The sequence below is a fragment of the Odocoileus virginianus genome, chromosome 6, assembly GCF_023699985.2.
Source record: "Odocoileus virginianus isolate 20LAN1187 ecotype Illinois chromosome 6, Ovbor_1.2, whole genome shotgun sequence".
Taxonomy (NCBI): domain Eukaryota; kingdom Metazoa; phylum Chordata; class Mammalia; order Artiodactyla; family Cervidae; genus Odocoileus; species Odocoileus virginianus.
In genome coordinates this window covers 59628381-59650297 of record NC_069679.1, presented here as the reverse complement: position 1 = coordinate 59650297, position 21917 = coordinate 59628381, and the positions used below count along the sequence as shown (strand labels likewise).

The window sequence follows — 21917 nt, the reverse complement described above, 5'->3', positions numbered from 1 at the left end:
ACAGAGGGGCATTGGTCTGGCTCAGCCCTGTAGTCAGGTCCTAATTGGTGGAACAGTTAGCCAAGAACAATTCCAAAGAGGGTGGGGAGGAGAAAAGAGGATTCCGATTCTCAGCTGGGACTTGCATGGCAAAACCGTGTGCTGTGAGCTTCGGCTGGCTGGCTGAACCCTAGCATCTCCAATAATAAACGGTTTTGTGGACACTCCAAGATCTCCTGAATGGAGTGAATGTGTCCCTCCTTTGATTCCAGGACTGGATTTCCTCACTTGGGATGGGATGGGATTTGTTATTGTCTAAGGCTCATTTCCAGCTTCCCACTCCCTCAGGGATGGGGTGGGCTTACAGTCCCTCTAGGTGCTGAAACCTACCATTAGCACTTCCATTTTGCCAACCAAACGTGCTTCTTAAATGGACCAAGAAGATCTCAGCATCATCCTTTCTCTTACCAAAAACAAACAAAACAACCACAACAACAGAGTTTCTCTTGTCCCTCAGTAAGACCTAAGGTGACTAATTTTAAAGTCACTTTTTACTTAGAATGATTTTAATCTGGCCACTAGATTTTTCCTGTGAGAGATCTTAAATTGAAAGAAGTCTTCAAATTCAGAAAAAATGGGAGTCATTACTTTGTCTTTTGGGCATCCTTACCCCCAAGTCATTCTCCACACGGGGTTGCAGCTGTGTTACGGAATTCAGGAGGGAATTAGAGTCAGGTGAGCAGTGATAAATTAGGCACTGCACAGTCTAGTTAATGGGGCTACATTGAAGGTACACAATCTCTCCCCAGATCCTGGGTAGAAGAACCTCCAGGTGGAACTTGAAAACAAACTCTAAACTCTATTCCAGGTCCCCTGTCACCCATCTCCTCTGCTTTGTGTATGTTTGTGGGGTTTTTTTTTAGAAGTATTTTTCTTTTTAGGGATAAATGATTCTGAGGGTAACACCCTCCTTCCTGTTTATATGCTAACTTCAATGATGTTAGTAGCAATTAAAGTGCCTCATATAAAAATAGAGGACAAAATCTTTCTCATTATAGATCGGAAGCGTGCTTCTAAATTCTTTAAAATGAACACATTGCAAAGGGGGAAACAGGAGGAATGTAATGAAAAGGTAGCCCTGCTGCATGGTTACTGGTGGCCTAGACACATGGCATCACGTGGGGGCTGACATAATTGACTCCTGATATCCCAAATAACTCATCCCTCAGAGTTTAAAGTGTATTTAGTGTGTGCAATAGGGAGGCTTTTCTGTGACAGACTTAGTAGTGGAAATGTGTATTTGTTGTGTGAATATTAGAACTAATTTGGATTCTTTTGCCACCAGTCTGACTGTGGTGGGACAGGGCCCTGCAGCTTTCAGGGAGCTTGAAGCAGGAGCACTTGAGTCATTTAGAGTAAGGGTTCATATCACTGTACTGTAACAGGTGTGTGTTTCCATTTTATCTCCTAATTAGCATCCCCATAGTGAAATGGTCACATGTGCATGGCACTGCTCAAGTATATTTATCGTCAAAGTAAGGAAATCCGTAGTCTAATAAAGAGAGAATGGTATTGTGCAGGCCCATTCCCCTCATTAGTATATTTGAGAGACAAGTATGGCAGCAGGGGCTGACTGAGCGACCACATGTCCAGTGAAGAGCTAATGCGGTGGAGAAGTACCGCGGTGAGCGCAAAGGCTTCAGAGCGTATTTTGCAGCTGATCCTGGTACCATTCTAACCCCTGTGCAAACTGCCCCATGTGGCAGCCCCCTGCTGCCGCATTAGACATGAGAAAGGAGAAAGTGGCAGTCTTTTCAAACGGTTAAGGCATACCACCGTGAACAGCCTCTGCTCTCCTCCACACTGAGAGATCCTTTGAAATCCAGTCTCCCTCTGAAACTCGGCGCTCTCAGCCTCATTATCCGTGAAGAGAGTCTGAAAGGTTGTTCTGAGGCAGCCGAGCACTGGCGGTGCTGCGCAGACGACTCAGCGCTGCCAGCAGGTTATTGGAGCCCTGGGGTTCTTCTGGCCTCACCTGCTCCACCTCAGCAGGTGGGAGGAGCCGCCCCCGCAGGCTGTTCTTAATCACTGTGGACAGGAGGGTTGCGCTCAAGTCAAGTGCGACTCCCCACAGCAGTGGGGTCAGGTCAGCTTCTGTGGTTTCCTCAAGCCTCTGGCAATGTAAGTAGATTCAGGTTCATATATTCACAAGTGTGCTCCTCCCTGGCTTTGAAGTTATCCTGCTAATGCTGGTGCTGGGCTAAGTTTTGGAAAGGTCCAGAAATATTTAGAATGAGGTTTGGCAAATATCTGACAACATCATAGCACATACTGTCAGGGAATGTTGGGCTTTATTTACTGGCGTGTGCTTGTCCTGACAAGGTCTATTTATCGAGCTTTCTTACCTTTCGGAGACCTCCACTGCTATTGCACTGAAGACCAGATGTGGTTCATCATATTCCAGTTTCCCTTCTCTGTGCACCCCCTGAGCTCCTGCTCCCCTGTTTTACTGCTTCCCCACACCCTCAGGGATGGCCTCTTAAGAACATGACAGGGTAGATAAATTTTCACTGTTGCAAGGTTGACCGTTTTAGGAATGTCTTAGTTGAAAACAAGTGAAAAATTCTCAATAAAACATTAATACCCAATGTGACTCATCAGGGTGGATATGCAGTATATTTCCACCTATTTGATTGCAGAATCTTTTATTAGAGTGTGGTGTAGGGTTCATTGCCTACAGAGCATTCTTTGAAAAATAGTGGTCTCTGGGTACTCACCTCCATTCCCAGTATTCTGATTACTTTTCCTTACAGTTCAAAAACATAGTGTCAGGCCAGCCACTGGGATGTCACGTGGGAACCTGTTAGAAATGTCAAGCTCCTTCCCAGACCTACCTACTGATTAGAATCTGCATTTTACCAAGAATGTCCAAGTGATTCCTAGTCACGCTAAAGCTCGAGAAGCAATATTTTAGACCATGGAAGTCAGTATTAACATTTCGACCTGAAACTGTTCTGAAGAAGGTCACCAACAACAACCTTCCTATCTCCCCAAAAGACCTCTTTTCAGTCGCATCTTTCTTGTTCTCCTGGGTACTTTAATGTTGTACTGCTGAGCAGTCCTTAAAGCATTAGTTCAAAATAAATATAACATAAGAATGCATAATAAATATAACCATAAGAATGGTGCAAAATAAGAAGTTTACGTTCTCCTGATCCTGTATTACATTTCTGAGTCTGAGAGATAACTGCAGGCTTCTGTTTTTGTTGTTCTTACTGCTTTCAGAAATTTTCTTTGTGTATTTCGGTATACACAGTCTTTTGTTGCACAAGTGATATCATATTGGACAGACTATTTTAACTTCTTTTAGCAGTAAAATCAGGACACCACCAGCTCACATGAAGACTTTTCTCGTCTCAAAACTTGTCCTCCTTTACTTCCCTGATGTTTCTCCTTCTTGGTTATCCCCTCAGTCTCTGACCTTTTCCCCAGTCTCTTTTGCTACCTTCCTTCCGATTACTTTGACTTGAGTTCTTTCCCCGTCTTCCTTCGTGCCTCATTTCCTTGCTCTCATCCACACAGATGTTCAGCCACTGCCTCATGTGTAGCACCTCCCAGGCTTTGGAGAAGTCTTTCATTCTGGGCTTTTCCATTTCCTCACTTTTTAGTGAATATCCTATAAACTACCCCCCTCCACCTCCCATTTAGTACATTGATGTCCTTTGTCAAAATCTGCTCCTTTCCTTCTTCTATTCCCTTCCTGAGTGAATGAAGGGATATCATTCAGGCTTCACTCTGTTGTGGATATTCAGATCAGATCTGGATCTGACTAAAGACTGAGTAAAGACTCAGTGGCCTGAGATCAAGTTAAAAGTAGAACCTGATTGTAAAACTTCAGTGGAAGTGTTGCCATAGTATTTGGCTATAAAATTATCCACATTATCCAGGATGCTCTTAATATTTGAAAAATTATCAAAAACAAAGTGCAAAATGTAAAAAAAAAAAAAAAAGCTATTTGGAACTTTCAATAGGGCATCCAGTGATCCCAGTTTGAGAAATACTGGTTGAAGCCAGTGGTTCCCAAAGCATTGCCTCAGCACAGGGAACCTCATAGTCACCTGGAGTGCTGACTGAAAATGCAGATTCCTGTTTGGCCCCTACGCTAGAACTGCAACATCAGGATGAGCATAAGCTTGCACTTTTAATTAGCATGCTAAAGAGAATTCTGTCTGTAAGCAGATGAGCTAAGCAGCCCAACCTGTAGTGAAAAACACCTTGGTGAGCATGCCCTGGGCATATGGTGTTTTTTAATGAGAGAGAGTGAGGGGCACTCGGCTGTTTGCATCCCTTCCTGTGCCCTGGGAGGCAGGCCTCTGCACCTTCTCTCTGCAGGCACCAGCTGCCGCAGCCGGAGCTTGCGGGGCTTAGCCCTCTGTGGCAGGGAAAAGCTTATCTCCTTAGGGGAGTGATTTGCAAGAAGACTTCCAGATGGAGATCTTCTCAAAAAGACCTAGCATTTATGATGTTTATTATTACTATGATGTTTATTATTACTTTTCATTATTATTAATATACTAGATATTGCTTCTGTCCTAAAATATTTTGTAGAGAACCAGAATAAGTGTGACCCATTTACTTTTCTTCTTGTAATTGTTTTTTTTTTTTAAGTTAATATACTTTAGGCCCATATTTATTTGCTTCCGTGAAACTGAATTAGTAAAACAGGCCATAAAGATTCTTGGACAGAATCTTTCTTTCACCATGCAGGTTTCATAATTGGCTCAACGATATTTGCCCAAGGATATTACAGCCACTTCCCCCATGCCAGCTTTCAACAAGATGGACCAGAAACTGCTGGATAAAGTCTGGCTTCTGTGAGGATGTATGCAGTGTAAATATTTAGATGGAGACATTGAACCTTCCATTTTAGACTGTTCAAAGCTATTAAGTTACTTTTATGAGATGCTGCCCAGTGATAGAAGGTATTCTCCTGTCTTAGCAGCACAGAATGAGGCTGCCAATAGGCAGTTCACCTTATTGGTTTTTCCTTCTGAAACAGTCACAAGGTTAGCCTTGTCCCAGATTGCATATTGATCTGTTTTTTAAATAGTGGCTGCAGGACCCTGGGAAGGTTTCCTTCTCAACCTTGAAGAGACTTGCTCCAACTCTTGGTGACCCAGCACTTAAACTATTTCCAGGGACAAATATTTTTGACACTTCACCTACAGGATGTATATATAGATCCAAAATTGTTGTTGTAATATTTTGATGCCAAGTCCTTGGGGCACAATGAACCCAACCCCCTAGTAAGTCTTGCCTGGGCACAGAGTGCGGCATCAGTTCAGTTCAGTCGCTTAGTTGTGTCCGACTCTTTGTGACCCCATGGACTGCAGCACGCCAGACCTCCCTGTCCATCACCAACTCCCAGAGTTTACACAGACTCATGTTCATTGAGTTGGTGATGCCATCCAGCCATCTCATCCTCATCCCTTTCTCCTCCTGCCTTCAATCTTCCCCAGCATCAAGGTCTTTTCAAATGAATCAGTTCTTTGCATCAGGTGGCCAAAGTATTAGAGCTTCAGCTTCAGCATCAGTCCTACCAGTGAATATTCTGGACTGATTTCCTTTAGGATGGACTGGTTGGATGTCCTTGCAGTCCAAGGGACTCTCAAGAGTCTCTTCCAACACCACAATTCAAAAGCATCAATTCTTTGATGCTCAGCTTTCTTTATAGTCCAACTCACATCGATACATGACTACTGGAAAAACTACAACTTTGACTAGGCGGACCTTTGTTGGCAAAGTAATGTCTCTGCTTTTTTTTTTTTTTTTTTTTTTAGATATTTGAAATACAACTTTATTCTAATTCTAAATGAAAAGGAATGGGAATGACAGTAACAAACAAGATTCCACCTCTCAATATTGTTATGTGACTATAGCAGTCTTATATTTCAAACTCAAGGAGGAAACAACTGCATTCCAAAACATCTAAATATGCAGGTCCAAAAAATGAAGGTTGTTTTTTTGTTTTTTAAACTGCCACATTCACGGACTCTGTGGGAGAAGGCGAGGGTGGGATGTTTCAAGAGAACAGCATCAAAACACGTATATCTAGGGTGAAACAGATCACCAGTCCAGGTTGGATGCATGAGACAAGTGCTCGGGCCTGGTGCACTGGGAAGACCCAGAGGGATGGGGTGGAGAGGGAGGTGGGAGGGGGGACTGGGATGGGGAATACATGTAAATCCATGGCTAATTCATTTCAAAAAACCACTGCAATGTTGTAAAGTAATTAGCCTCCAACTAATAAAAATAAATGGGAAAAAAAAAAAACTGCCACATTCACTCCAAAGCCCATCCATCTCCTTCAGCATCCAAAGATTAAGCACATGTTCTGCTTAGCTATATAATAAAGTGGTAAACACACTGCACCACTGACATCACAGGACAGTTGCCTATAAAACTAGACTTCTGATGCTGGGCCCCAGCTTCACAGGTCATCATCTTCATCCGGGAAAGCAGTTGTCTGAGCAACCTCTAAATTGTGTTCATACTGTGCTGCCGAGGCTGGGTCCATGACCACCTCTCGAGGGGCAAGAGCAGGCATGGCGACAAACTCCAAGTTATGGTCTCCAATCAGTTTTCTAGCAAGCCAGAGGAAGAGCTTTTCAATGTTGTAGTTACTTTTGGCAGAAATGTCATAGTACTGAAGATTCTTCTTTCGGTGAAAGACAATTGACTTTGCCTTAACCTTTCTGTCCTTAATATCCACTTTGTTGCCACACAACGTAATTGGGATGTTCTCACACACTCGTACCAGATCTCTAGGCCAGTTAGGCACATTCTTGTAAGTAACTCTCAATGTTGTGTCAAACATTACAATGGCATGCTGAGCTTGTATATAATAGCCATCTCTCAGCCCACCAAGTTTATCCTGACCAGCTGGACCCCATACACTGAACTTAATAGGTCCTCTGTTGGTATGGCACACAAGAGGATGGACCTCAACACATACTTCTTCTCAAATTCACCAGTCAGATGGTGCTTCATGAACGTAGTTTTTCCAGTACCACCGTCATCAACCAAAACAAGTTTGAACTGAACTTGAGGTTCTCCTTGGTTCTTGCAATGTTACTTCCAGAAGCGTCTCCGCGCCCGTCTGACTGAGCTGTCTTTGCTTTTTAATATGCTGTATAGGTTGGTCATAACTTTTCTTCCAAAGAGCAAGCGTCTTTTAATTTCATGGCTGCAGTCACCATCTGCAGTGATTTTGGAGCCCCCCAAAATGAAGTCTATCACTGAGTGGGGCATAGATAAGCCCTTAAGATGGATCCAAGTCCAACTTGCGTGTAGAGATAAGAGTTCCCAGATGGCAGATGTTCTGGTGCCTCTGAGAAATAATGACCCTATTTAGATGGTGATCCTGATTCTCTATCTAGTCCCTTTATCCTTCACATAAATCATCTTTGCTTACTGATGCAGTCATGGATATTGGAGAATACAGTCCACGTACCTGGAATTCTCAGCATCAAGACTCCAGAGGATTCTCCACTCCTTTCAAATGCTAACCTCACTTTCCTCTAAATCTGGGTGGGACACTCACAGTTATTGGTCTCTGCTTCTGAATTCTATCTTTGTAACCCCACAGAACACTGCTGTAATACAGATAACGTACATTTCACCTAAGGTTATGCCAGTGCCACCAAAGGAAGACCTCAACAATTCAATTCATTCTTCCTTCCTTTGCTTCAATCAATATGGTGTACTGCCTGTCTGACCCAGGCAGTATAGTGATGACCAAGGCAGACATGAATCCACCAATTGCAGGGCTTCATCTGGGTGGGTGAGGGGCTGGCATTAAATAGAAATCAACAGAATGATGTGTTCTCATGAGAGAGTACTTGGTGGTAGTGGAACTTGGTCAGAGAGGAGGAAACTAAGGAATCAACTATGGCAAGACATCATTTTAAAATGTTCTGGACAATAGACAATGCAAAAGCTACAGGCAAGAAAGTTCTGGGAGCATTCTAGAAACCGAAAAAAAAAAGCCTACATGGTTAGAGTTGTTTTGTTGTTGGTGTTGTTGGGCTTCCCCGGTGTCTCAGTGGTAAAGAATCTGCTGCGATGCAGGAGATACAGGTTCAGTCCCTAGGTTGGGAAGGTCCGTGGAGGAGGAGATGGCAATATTCTTGCCTGGGAAATCCAATGAACAAAGGAGCCTGGTGGGATATAGGCCATGGGGTCTCAAAAGAGTTGGACATGATTTTAGTGACTAAACAGCGGCAGCAAGGTTGGCAGTGCCCTTTCATGCCCAGACCACAATGCCGAGTTTGGTCTTTATCATGATGTGACAGGGAGAGGGAGGTAGCAATGAAAATGAAGAGGAATGGCTGAATTTGAAGTTTATTTTGATGATTGCCTTAATTGGACTTACTGATACAGTGGATTGGTATCTGGGGTGACTTTATTCCCACGTCTCTCAAATTGTATTTCAGTTTTTGTCACCATAATGTTTATAAATAGATACAAAAACATTTATTATAGGAAAAATATCCCAAACCTCAATGCTGTTTCTTTAGTCACTGAAGCCAATTTTTTATGTCTACTATGGGAAAATCATCTATTTGGGTAATGCTGGCTCTGAAATACTCTCACAGGTTGAGCTGATAGTATATTTTTATGGCCGAGCATTGGGGGGTATAATAGTTATTAATGTGTTTTGGTGACAGTGATGTTTGAATGGCTGAGACTGGAGCTGGAACAAGGGTCAAATATGGTACCTGTGGAAGTTAAATAGGACATAGAGTGAGGTAGGCAGGGATGGGGGACAGCAAGTTGGTTCTTTAAAAAGAGGTATAATTTTGGCCAGGGCCAGTAACTCACAAAAACTTCAGAAAGTCTAATGTGAAGTTCCAAATATGGATCAAAATTATACTAAAAAGCAAAGCAAAGATGATAGCCTGCCAGAGAGCAGAGGATAAAGTCAGAGAAAAGGTAGTTTAAGGCAAACACTCAAAACTGGAGTCTGAAGTGGGAACAAGTATATCACTGGCTCTAGTTAACTTCAGCTCAAGCCTGCAGTTGATTATTGTTATTTGTGATTACTCAGTGCTTCCTGAGTCAGTCTTATCTCTTTAATGGTTCTTCTGGGTTTTAAATGACCTAGGGGTCCTCTTCTGCCAGGGAAAACCTTGATCCAGGACTCTTTCTCTCTTCTCGTGGAAACTGAGGGCATGTGGCAGGGAGAGTGGATTAGGGACTCAGTGGAGACATTTGTTTTCTTAGATAGTGTTTCTCAAAGTGCAGTTGTGGACCATTGACATCATAAACTGTTTGATAAAATACGGATTCCTAGGCTCACCCCAGGATCTCCTAAGAATGGGATGAGGAATCTGCTTCATTAAGTGGCTCCCCAGTAAATTCTAGGCACACAAGAATTTGAGAACTGTTGTTCCAGGGACTGTGTTGAGACTGATCTCTCAAAGCCCTCAGAGTTATCTTTGTCATGTTTTTTCCTCTAAGTGTCCCATCTTTTTCAGGGCCTGGGCCAGAATCCTGCCAGGCGGGTTTTCTGATTGAGCTTAGATGTTTTTAAATGGTTTATATGTGGGATTTAGAATGAAATTTATACTGTCAGCTCTGAGACTTGCACCTCCTTATAGGAGAAGTGGAGGGGGGATAGTGTGAGCACAACCTGGACTTTCAGGCTTATTCTGGAGGTGCTACTGCTATCTTCCCACCCCACAGAGGCTCCAGAACAAAGACCTGCAAAGGCAGGCAGGGACACAGCTAGCTAACCGTTCATGTTCCCAGTAGTTTGGGGCCTTCTGGTGATTTTGGAGGGAGAGCAATGAGCAGTCCTGAGAAGAGATCTTAGTTCCCTCCCCAGAAATTAAACCTGGGTGGCCTGGATGAAAACCAAGAATCCTAACCACTAGACCACCAGGGACCAGAGGCTAGAAGCAAAGTGTCCCTGGCTCTTGCCGCTATTTGAAAGCAAGAGTGTTTCAAGGAGGCAAACACTAAACGCAGGTACAACATTTATCATTGGAGACACAGCACAATATATGAAAGAGCACACAGGAAAATAGTTTATCCAACTCAGAAGCAGGGCAGAGATACACACCCAGAGAGAAAGAGTACGGACATCCTCTCTAATGAGGAGGAGCTCAGAAAGTCAGACACTAGGCAGAGACACACACCTGGAGAGGAGTGTGGGTGTCCTGAGTGAAAAGAACCACAGTACAGAGGGATGTAAATCACTTATATAGGAAAGTCCTTCTGGGTCTTTGTTTCCCTTTGGCCCATTATCTTGTTTCTTTATTCACACCTGTCTGGTCCATGGACCCTCCCCAAGATGCATGTGCAACTTTTTGCTAAGATGGATCCCACCACAGAGGCCTATGAGTGCATGTCCATGTTTATTATGGGGTGGGGTCCCCTCCCTTTTCAACCCCCAAGAAGCCTTCTGCGCATGTGCAGACAGGGAAGTCTTCCTTGACCTCAGGAGTGGGTACCTTTTCTCTTTGCTTTAGCAGAGCTCAGCTTTAACCACTAGCTTTGTCCTTGGGAGTATCTGGGTAAGAACAAAGCTTGAATTTTACTCCACTTGACAGAGAGCAGGTGTCCAGCCCAGAGTCCCACTGTCTCCTACCTCACTGAGCCAGAGGAGTCCTCCAAATGGCCTCTGTCCATAGTTTAGAAGATTCGTGGGAGAGGGAGAAAGCCTGAGGCTGGGGTTGAACTGTATGCTTCCAGTGACAAATGAAGTAGCAATCTTAATCTTCTTACACAGATCAGAAATTTCACTACCACTGATAAATAATTCAGCTCAAACCTGCATGCTCTGGTAAATACAGCATTCTGATTTAACTCTTCCCTTCTGGCTGATACCTCTTTTACAACTCAGCTGGACACTGAAATATTGGGGGATTGTTCTAAATGCAAAACACTTACAAAAGCAGAATATGTGTTCCAAAACTATTTTTTTTTTTTTTTTGCTTTCAAATTCACTTTTGTTTACCTCCCCCTAACATCTGTAGGACCCACTCCAGTTCTCTTTCCTGGAAAATCCCATGGACAGTGGAGTCTGGTAGACTGCAGTCCATGGGGTCGTGAAGAGTCGGACAAAACTGAAGCGACTTAGCAGCAGCAGCAGCAGCAACATCTGTAGGAAATTCGATGCTATATCTAAAAACACAGAAAAAACCAAGTTAAAAAAAAATGGCTTTCATATTGATTTTCCCCTCTTACTGTTAATGTCTGTTGCCATCCAGTGGTTGTGATGAAAATATCCAACCTCTACTTTTTAACCTCATCTGAAGCCACTGGGATTTGAAATCTACACATTTCAAATTTACAGAGTTCCTGGATTAGGATGTAAGAAAATGTATCTTTCAGTGATTTTACGGTGTCCATGTGACTGCACCGTTTGTATAGGGATTGATCATTTAAATTGTCAGCCATATTTTCCTTGAAATACGCACAAGGACAGAGGTAAAAAAAAAAAAATTCCTAAAAGGATAACCTGGTTTGTACCAGAATTAATTTTAAGTTAGCCATTTTGCCTGTGCCAAAAAATATAATATCATATAGGATTCATGAATCAAAGTTTCATACTAGCTGGAATTTTTGGATCAACACCCTCCTTTTATATTGAAGTCAGAATTTGAGGTACAATCAGTTCTCGGTGATATTGAAGGGGCAAAAGAACCAAAATTTGAGATAAAGTCTCCTGACTCTGATCCAGTGCCCTTTTCCAACTAAATTGATTTCTAGGTAGTTGACTTGTTTGTTAATAAACCTAAATGCTTCTCTATGTGAGGTTGCTTTATAATTTGGAGATTAAGATTTAATATCTTAAACATATACTGCTGTAAATAGTTTATAATGGTGCATGAGGCACAGATCAAGTGGTAGTGTGGTCAGTGATGTGGAAATTCAGTCCAATCACCTGGAGAGGATTTAATTTTTTTTTTAATTTTTAAATTTTAGGTTAGCCAAGTGATGGTCAAATCATTTTACATAGAGTCACAGTCTTCCCAAATGTTAGACATAAATAAAATCATAAATAACTTGGTTCTAGATAATTTTCATATAAGTAGAATGGCCTCACTGTTGATGTGTCCTTTTTATTTTCTCTTTCTTCCCTTTGTTGGGGTCCACATTTTAAAGCCCTTTCTTATTTCTCTGAAAACAGAATCTTGAAATTTTGAGTAGATTTTATTTATCCCACAAATCTGTGCTCTACTTACAAAGCCAAAAATCCTGGCTTTCACTTTGACTTCTAAACCCCTGGTTCCTGTGTAGACCACATCTTTCTCTCAGTTCCTGTTCAGTTCAGTTCAGTTCAGTTCAGTCGCTCAGTCATGTCCGACTCTTTGCGACCCCGTGGACTGCAGCACGCCAGGCCTCCCTGTCCATCACCAGCTCCCGGAGTTTACTCAGACTCATATCCATTGAGTCAGTGATGCCATCCAACCATCTCATCCTCTGTCATCCCCTTCTCCTCCCCGCCTTCCATCTTTCCCAGCATCAGGGGCTTTTCCAATGAGTTAGTTCTTCGCATCAGGTGGCCGAAGTATTGGAGTTTCAGCTTCAGCATCAGGACAGCGGAGACTAACGCCCTGGAGACTGATGGCAAGTCCTCTTTGAAAAAGATATTTTCAGATTTCAGCTGTACTGTTCATCTGTCAAATCTGGACTGATTTGCCTCTAAGTTGAGGCATAAGATTGTTCACTTGAACTGTAAGTTTTATCTCCCCATTTTATATTTGTTCTTGTGATTTATATAAAGCTCATTTTGGAATGGGTAAAGATGGATCACTTTCTACCAAATTGATACTTCCTTTTCAATTGTTTGCTTTCCTGGAGGCTCAGCTGGTAAAGAATCCACCTACAATGCAGGAGACACTGGTTCCATTCCTGGGTTGGGACGATCCCCTGGAGAAGGGAACAACTACCCACTCCAGTATTCTGGCTTGGAAAATTCCATGGACTGTATAGTCCATGGGGTCTCAAAAGAGTCAGACCCGACTGAGTGACTTTCACTTTCACTTCACTTCCATAGTGTAGCATCATTGCTGGGTAACACTGTTTAGTCAGCCACTGCATTTTCTAGCCCTCTTTGCATGTAGATGAAGCTAAACACCTGATTGTTATCAGTGGAATGTAAGTGGAAGTGATGTGGGTCACATCTGGGGCAAGGTGGCTAAGATGTGGTTCTGCCTTTTCTTCCTTCAGGCTGTGAGGGATGACAAAAGGGGAGGAACCTGGGCCTCTGAATGACTGCTTGGAGGGAAGCTGCCTGCTAATGAACACACATATTGCTCTATTAAGTTAGTCCCAAAACAGATTTCTCCCACGGTAAGGGTTATTTGTTACCATAACCAGCCTCATCTTGACTAGTATGGTAACTCATGATGTAAAGGTGAGGTTAAGAAAGAAGATCTATGGTTAGAATGTATGTTGGACCATATGTTCCACAGTTACGTTTTGCCTCTCCTTCTCTCTACCTTTCTCCTTTGTACTCTCCTTCGATGATGCTGATTGATCCTACTGTTAGAAATACTGGTGAGGTAACTCTGAGCAAATTAGAAAATGACACTCTTGACCTCAAGATGTTCTGTTGCTACTTATCTAAATATTGTCATAAAAACTGAACAAATCTTTAATAACCAAAAGGTGAACAGTTGATGTTCTCTAGAGTTTTGAAAAGCGTCCCTGCTGGTGACCCTCAGAGTGAGGCAGAACACTGGGAGAACTGAAGAAGTCCCACTGATAGGGCTAACCCAAGGGAGGATCCCGGGGTCCTCTACTTCCCACATCTGGTCTATCTCTGACCTGCAGCTACTCAAGACCCCCACTTTGAAACCCAGTGCTCCTGAGATCACCTGCTTCCTTTTCAAAAATGCATTTTCTGTCTATTTCCCTGGGGTCCTTGATACTCTCCATTTCCTAGAGTGCACTATAGAGGTAATTTGACAAACCAATTCTTTTTTTATGTGTTAGCAAGCTACCATGTGATCCCTTCTATGTAATAGATCTGAAGGAATGAACCACCCTAGGGTAGAGCTGGTCCACTCTAGAGAGTAGTTTTCTCAGTCCAAGACTAAGTGTTCTGAAACACAAATATATCTGAATCTGGTATAAACCAGAATGCCCATTTCCAGTCTACCTGGAGATGTATCAGAACTCCATCCCAGTGTAGAGATAAGCTCGTTGTTGCCTGGTGAGCACAGAATTGGGGCAAGAAGAGTAGATTGTTTCATTGAAAATTTCCACCACACTTTGGCAGCCTGTGAACGGTTCTGTTCTCCAAGGACTTGGATCCTTAACTAGAATCAGAGCAGCTACTCCCTGAGCCTGTGCCTAAAGTGTTTCCTGTCTGGTGGCCCCTTATCTAGAGTACCTTTCTCCAAACTCTGTATTGTTTTGACTGCACATCATGAGCCAGCTGGGTTTGGATCCTATTTCTACCATTTGTTACTAGCTGTGTGATTTCCGGCAGTAGATTTTTTCACTTGTTCCAAGGGGAGAATAGTACCAGCATCACAGGATTCTGTGATAATTAATTTAGATGACTTAAGTTATTACGGTCTCATTTTGTTACTATTTAAATATTTATGTTAATAATAACTATACAGTGAGTGGAGCTTTGGAAGAACCTAGTCCAGCTACTCATTTAGTACAAAAATTCTTTCATAATATTTCAAATATCTTACAGGTTGTCTCTATATGCTGAAGTTTGATTGGCTGTTTTCCAATGATTAATATGAAGTTGACTTGATCTCACTAATAAGCTCGTTCCTAAGCATATTGTTGGATGGGTTGCCCATAGGGAGGTTTCTTAAAGCCAACGGACCCAATTGATCATCTTTTTGAGTAGTTTTTTTTTCCCCAAGATACATATGCTTAGGCCCTACTCTAAATATCCCAGAGTATAATCTTTGAGTGTTACATCTGTAGATGAGTACTTTTAATATCCCTTGGATGATTTAGGATGCCTATCCAGTGTTTACGGCCACTGAGTTAACTCCATCCATGGTGTATGGGCTCCCAATAGTCTCATTTGTTGTCTCTCCCCAGGCTCCAGTGTTCTGTACTTAGTTTGTTTGAGTTAGGCCATACTTGAATAAGAAACCCTCAAATCTCAATGGCTTATCTCAACAGGTGTTTATTTCTAGCTCATATAAAATCTGATGCTCATTGATGAGGGCTCTTTTTTTATCCAATTACAAAGGGATCCAAGCTTCTTCCCTCCCATGCCACTGAATATCAACATATAGCTTCCCAGGTTTCCACGCGAGGGGAAGAAAGGGCTGGAAGGGCACATTAGCTCTTCAAAGCTTCCTCCTGGAAATGAAACATGTCACTTTTGCTTACGGTCCATTGGCCAGAATTAGTAACATGACTCTCCCCTGATGCATGGGACACTGTGGAAATTGGATGAGCATCAAGTCTATCACAGACCTCTTGTGTAATTATCTCTTACTGTAGATCTTCATAGTACTTATCATTACCCAGTATATTAAATATGCATTTTTATTGTTTATTTATTGCTCTTACCACATAGATCTTAAGCTCTTTGAGATCACATACTTTCTTTTGGTGCTCTATTTCCAGTGCCTACCATGGCACCTGATAAGTTTGTAGAGACTCAATAAACATTTGGTGACTAAATGAGCAGTGACTCTAGACACATGGATGAAGGCCCAGAAGTATATTATGGGATTTTGTTGTATGTCAGTGTGTTCTATAGATTGTGCTCTTTTCCAAGAGCTCATTTAAATGTTATTGAATCCAGTGAAAGATGAAAGAATAATAGGCTAATTAAGAAGAGAACATTGCTTGTGAATCCCCTACTGTTACTCATGAAGAGCATCTACCTCTTAACTGTGCTCTCGTAGAGTGATCAGCCCAGGAAAGGGCAAATGGAGTCAGCAAAGAAAGACGCTTTCTGAGGTTCCACTGACAAAGCCAATAATAGATTTGAGTTGACAAAGTAGAAGGTGACATCACTGTAGGCCACTGATCAGCTTTTCTTTGCTGAGCCTATGGAATTTGTGCAAGACTAGTCTATTGAAACTTTATAACTCTCGTAAAATGGGAAAACTTTCTGCAGTAAATGCTTCTTGTTATTTTGAATACAGCACAACCCTATTAAAAATAAGATTTGTTATTAAAGTTGTATTACATAATGATTAAGGCATGAGCTCTGGAATCAGACAGCTTTGAGTTTGAACCCTAGCCTACCACTTGCTGGCTTAAAACTTCCCAGACTTCATCTGTAAAATATGGCTAGTAATTCCTACTCTCTTGAATTGTAATGAAATATAAATTGAATACATTGAAACTGTTTTTAAGGAGCTTGGGCTAGTAGAAGACCTGGCACATTGTAAATGGAAGCAATTATTACCACATTCCATGATTCGATCACATTTTCTGTACAGGCAGGCTGCCATCGTAATGGTGGTTGTGAAGGGTAAGGCAGCACAGATGGGCTCCCTTGGTAGCTCACCCCTTGGCCTTCCAAGGCTGGCTGTATGGCAGGCCTCCAGATCATAGCCACAGTAGCCTGGCCATGTACCTGAGCTCCATCAGCATCTTGCCCTCCTTCTGTGCACTCAGCATTTCTGTTATCTAGAATGGGGAAGATCCAGGTGGACTGCTTCATCACCATTTGATGCTCTCCTGTCACACCTCACCTCATCAGCATTTAGCTTAAGCTCCCAGCTCTGGTCCAATCAGATTTCTCTCAACACAGAATGACCAGGGCAGTAGCAGCTTAAACAGAAATAACCATTAAGACTAGTTTCCATTATAGGGCTTCCCTATAGCTCAAATGGTAAAGAATCTGCCTGTAATGCAAGAGACCAGGGTTCAATCCCTGGGTTGGGAAGTTCCTCTGGAGAAAGAAGTGGCAATCCACTCCATTATTCTTGCCTGGAGAATTCCATGGACAGAGAAGCCTGACAGGTTGCAGTCTGTGGGGTCACAGAGTCGGACACGACTGAGCAACTAACATACACACAGAATGAGCACATACACACTTTCCTTCAAAAGGGACTGGATTCATGGCAGACTTGGAATGCTGCAGATGCCTCTTCCTCATTTCTCAAAGCAAGACTCTACGCAAAAAAGATTCACCCCTCTGATTTGTTTTTATGGGAAACTACCTTCTGAACAATCAGATTCTTTAGGAATATTTGAAATAACATTGGGGGCAAGGTTTAGCCACCTTCTCACAATTATAAACATGAAATCTCCCCTTAAGAGTTAAGACAGACAAGTCCTTGAGGGTTTCTTATATAAAATGCTTCAGATAATGGCCATTTCTCTCAAAAATCACTTCCATTTTTTTTTGTTATATGCTTTCAGTTATCCTAAGTGGGGAGGAAACTTTCACATTCTTCCACTCCAGGGCAGTCTCTTGTCTGCCTGGTCCCCTGGAAGCAGGCATACTGGCACCAGGCAGAGGCAGGACTTATGCAGTATTTCTGTCCCCATCTAGGGAGGTTTCTTACAATATCTTGCTTACTTGGTAGATTTTGCTTCATCTTCTTTGTCCAACATTTTCATGCTTTCAAAAATAATTGTTCATTAGCCCACTCCAGAAATCCACACAGGGTATTTCACAATAATATTTAAGCACTGACAAAGTGCTTAAAATAGTATGTATTTTAATCATTCTTTAAAGGAGACAAGATTAGGGTTGACCCTTCAAATACTTAATTCTTACCTGTGATTTGAGAGCACTCATGCTTCTATTTTTTTCAAGATATTTAAAATAGATTATTATAGAAAATTTCATAGATACATTGGAGAGAATAGTATAATGAATTTCCAAATATAGAGCTACAAAATTTAACAGTACCATTTTTATCATGTTTCACCTAATTTTGGGGGGAGCATTTGAAAATTAAGTCAAAGCCACCAATATGTTTCCTCTCCTAAATACTTCAGTGCACTCTCTAAAACTAGGAACATTTCTTATGTAACCACAGGACCACTATTATATTTGATGCCCAGTTCATATTTAAATTTCTTTAAGAATCCTCTACATTTTTTCAGTTGGTCACTTTTAGTTAGCCAATGAACAAATATCCCTCTTCTATTTTTCAACCATACTAACTGCAATAAGAACATGAACAGTGGAAACTTCCCTTGGTTAGTGTTTTATATGATGATTAGAAATATTTTCTTTTTTCCCAATATTCAATATGAAAATTTTCAAGCATACAGACTAATAATACAGAAGAATTGAAAGAATTCTTCAACGCACACCTGATTACATGGTCCTATTTTGAATTCTTTCCCTACCTTTTTATTGTAACTGGGACTTGATAGTCTTTATACCTCAGATTCAGTGAGAAAGTGAGTATTCTATGGCTCCTTTTTAGGTGGCAGCCTTACATAATATTTGTAAAGCAGATGGATAATATGCTGATTACTTTGCATGGTTTATAAATCTTGAGAGTATCTCTTCTCCAACTGGGTAGCCCATGCCAACCTATAAATATTCTTAAGCCTGGCTTTCAGTTGACAGTATTTTTCTGGGGCATCCCCAGAGAGCCAGGTGCTGTGCTGTTGACAGCGACATCACCATTGTGGGTTAAGTGAGAAAAGAACAAGCCACCCCATCTAATAATGAAGCAGTTGGAACAGGCAGTGTGTTTACACCTTATGCAGTGTCAGTTGTATTTCAACAATATCCAAAAATACCATGGAAAGGTACTTGGAAAAGAGAAAAACAAATCTGGTTTTTAAAATGTCTATCTGAGGGTTGCTGCTGTTGCTATGGAGATCAGAGAAGCAGATTTTCACCGCTTTACCACACTGAGCTTGCTTTTGAATAGATTCATGAGACTGTGAGGTTTTTTTCCTCCTATTCTAGGTGGTTTTGTTAGACATAACCTTGCCTGAATAATATTAACATACCGTTAGTGTGAAAGCATCTTAGATGCTAATGCTTGGAGTTGTTTTTAGCAGAACAGTTTAACAATACCAGATTCATTTTTCATCTGCATGTTTTTAAATAGACTCATTCTCCTAATCAGCATTAACATAGAGCTCAGCTTGGAGCATAAGGAAATGTTAGTTTAATATTTTAGTGCCATCTGCTGTAAGTTTCATGGCATTCTACCCCATCTGGTTTATTTGCAGCTATTCCTCCCCTCCTTTTTTCTAGTCTTAATAGAACACAGCAAATCTCTTTCCAAATCTTTTGTAATATTTGGCCGTGTTCCTTCCTACTGATCACTGGCTGAGGCTTTCGTCAGAGGAGTATGTTCCTTGGCTCTAGGTGTTCATTTCCTGAAGACTTCAGTTTCTATTTAGTGGGATGTGCGCGTGCATGCTTTCATATATGTGTGATAATCATCAAGCAGTTAACACATTCCTAGACCTCTTTGCTTTAACTCAAATGATAGCCTGACTGTTGATGAGTGAATATTTGTAAATTCAGCAGCATCACGAGGTAAATAATTTTCAAAAGCCTATTAACATGCCAGGTTTTTTCTGAGGCACCGTGGGGGTCAGGGGGAGAGTGGCAAACAAAGCAGATGCCCTGCTCCCATGGAGTTCAGTTAGTGGAGGAGTCTAACAGTATACAAGGAAACACATAGTATAGTGGTAAGTGCTGTGAATTAAAAAATAAAGCAGGCTAAGGGGAGCTGCTTTAAATAGGATGGTCACCTCGGTGTGTATGCCCAGAAGTGGGATTGCAGAGTCATATGGCAGTTCTATTTCCAGTTTTTTAAGGAATCTCCACACTGTTCTCCATAGTGGCTGTACTACTTTGCATTCCCACCAGCCCAGGTTGGATGCATGAGACAGGTGCTCGGGGCTGGTGCACTGGGATGACCCAGAGGAATGGGATGGGGAGGGAGGTGGGAGGGGGGCTCAGGGTGAGGAACACATGTAAATCCATGGCTGATTCATGTCAATGTATGGCAAAACCCACTACAATATTGTAAAGTAATTAGCCTCCAACTAATCAAAATAATTGGGAAAAATAAATAAATAAATAGGTTGGTCAAAGATAGATGATAGAATTAATAAAATATTGCAATGAACACCTCTGTCCTTAAGGTCACTAACAAGGACAACAAATGCACCCTTCAACCCTGCGCCTTGAGGCTCTTGTAAAGTCATCTTATTGTTAATCAGTTATCTTAACATTAAGCAGAAACATTACACAGATGAAAAATCTGTCCTTTGAGAGAGGTCAGACAGTTTGTGCTGTTGCTTTGGAACTTGGTGGACCTTGGATTTGGTTTAGGTGAGCTGTAATTCAGCATGTGATTAGAGCTCCTATATGTGTCTAATTGTCTGCTAGGTTCTGTGGGGACACCCGAGGACTTTAAGTCAGAACCTACTCTCCAGAAGTTGCTTTTAAGTGAATATTCCACTAATCCTCAACCCTTTCAGGGGTTAGAATAAATACAAATGGCAATGTAAATAATAGCACCAGGTACCATTATGATTAATTCTCACTACAAATGCTGTCAGTTTTAAGTTCAATCATATTGGGTGTCAGAGGAGGGAAAAGTGTTAAGATGTTCAGTGCATTTTTCTGTACCTACTCTCTTTAAAGATCAGTTTGCAACAAAACATTGAGCACATGGAGATTGCTAATATTGCTATCATTAGAAACAAAGGATCTTCTGAATTATGTAATTAGATCTATGAACAACCCATGTTGGATTCCAGTGTGTGTATTCTGTGTGTTTGCTCACACATGTTAATCTGCTAACACGTTCAAGTTTGCATTCATTCATTCAGGAATCAAATCTCTGGTACCTACTGCATGGTTGCGATGGGGCTGTGACTGGACAAAGATAATAAGATAACAGTCTTTGCTCACGAGGCATTTGTAAGGACAGACAAATACACAAATTAATGCAATAAAGTGTTATAAGAACAATAAAAGCCATACGTTTCCTAGCTCTCTCTGTGTTACTGATTTACATTGCCATGATTGAGATGTTGTATGAGTATTCTGACCTTACTGGCCTGATTTTCCAATATCTTAAAAAATCTGGGGCAGGGAAAAGTATTAGCAGACTAATGATTCCTATCCCTTTCTTACCTTGAGGAGAAAGATTGAATTGTCCTGAAGTGATGACAGTATTTGTTTTGACTTACTGTGAAATGAACCACATAAACAGAATCATTGCTTCAATAGCTTGAATACCATCACTAGATACTGTAGTGATAGTACACCAGTGGGAGTTGAGCAAATGGTAAAATTGTATTTTATCCCTGTTTTTCTGTTTATACAGTGTACTTGAAGTTACTGGATAACTTCAGAGACTCATTAGCCTTCTGTATAATTACATAAAAATGCTTACCTCAGTAGAGGCTGATCCCAGGGTAGCTGCACAGTGAAGTGGGTTGGTGCTGTGTTCATTCCTAAGGATGCACAGCTCCTCTGCTCTATGCCTGGAAGCTCATGGTAGGCTGCATGAAAGCAAAAGTAAAATTGATTTTGGGAACAGGGGGAAGCTGTTGAATGTCTTATTTATCCTCCACTCTCTGGGGTGCTTTTAATAAGGTTTTTGTATATATAAAAGAGAATTTAAAGTCCATTCTATTACCCTTACTGTGTATAAAATTTTCATCCAGTTGAGTACTATTTTTCAAAGCCAAGAAAGTGCTTGTTGGGCTAACTAGAAACTATAAATGCTGCTTTTTGCTGAGTGTTTATATTAATGGTCCAGCTTTCTAATTACTCACTTCTCCTCCCCTCCCCCCAATCCAATATGCTCAGTTGGCATCCAAATGGTATTTTTATGGTCTTTGGTACAACTTTTGTGAGAAGTGGATTTTCCTTCCGATCTTTGTGTCAGGGAAAGTCAGTCGTAGAAGCAGCTGCAGAAGGTCCAACTCCAGGAGCAACACTGGCTCTTTCCAGATGCTTTTCTCTTCTCTCTTCC

The 21917-nt window shown here is 41.5% G+C and overlaps 2 protein-coding genes across 2 annotated transcripts in view; one reads left to right on the top strand and one right to left on the bottom strand.

The window, feature by feature from the left end:
- RTN1 (reticulon 1) overlaps positions 1-21917 on the top strand; it is a 236271-nt gene that overhangs the window by 131420 nt on the left and 82934 nt on the right. The gene's annotated exons all lie outside the window — the stretch shown is intronic.
- Positions 6470-6856, bottom strand: LOC139035513 (GTP-binding nuclear protein Ran-like). The gene has a single exon (XM_070468535.1). It carries the CDS (start codon positions 6854-6856, stop codon positions 6470-6472), a length of 387 nt encoding a protein of 128 aa, XP_070324636.1.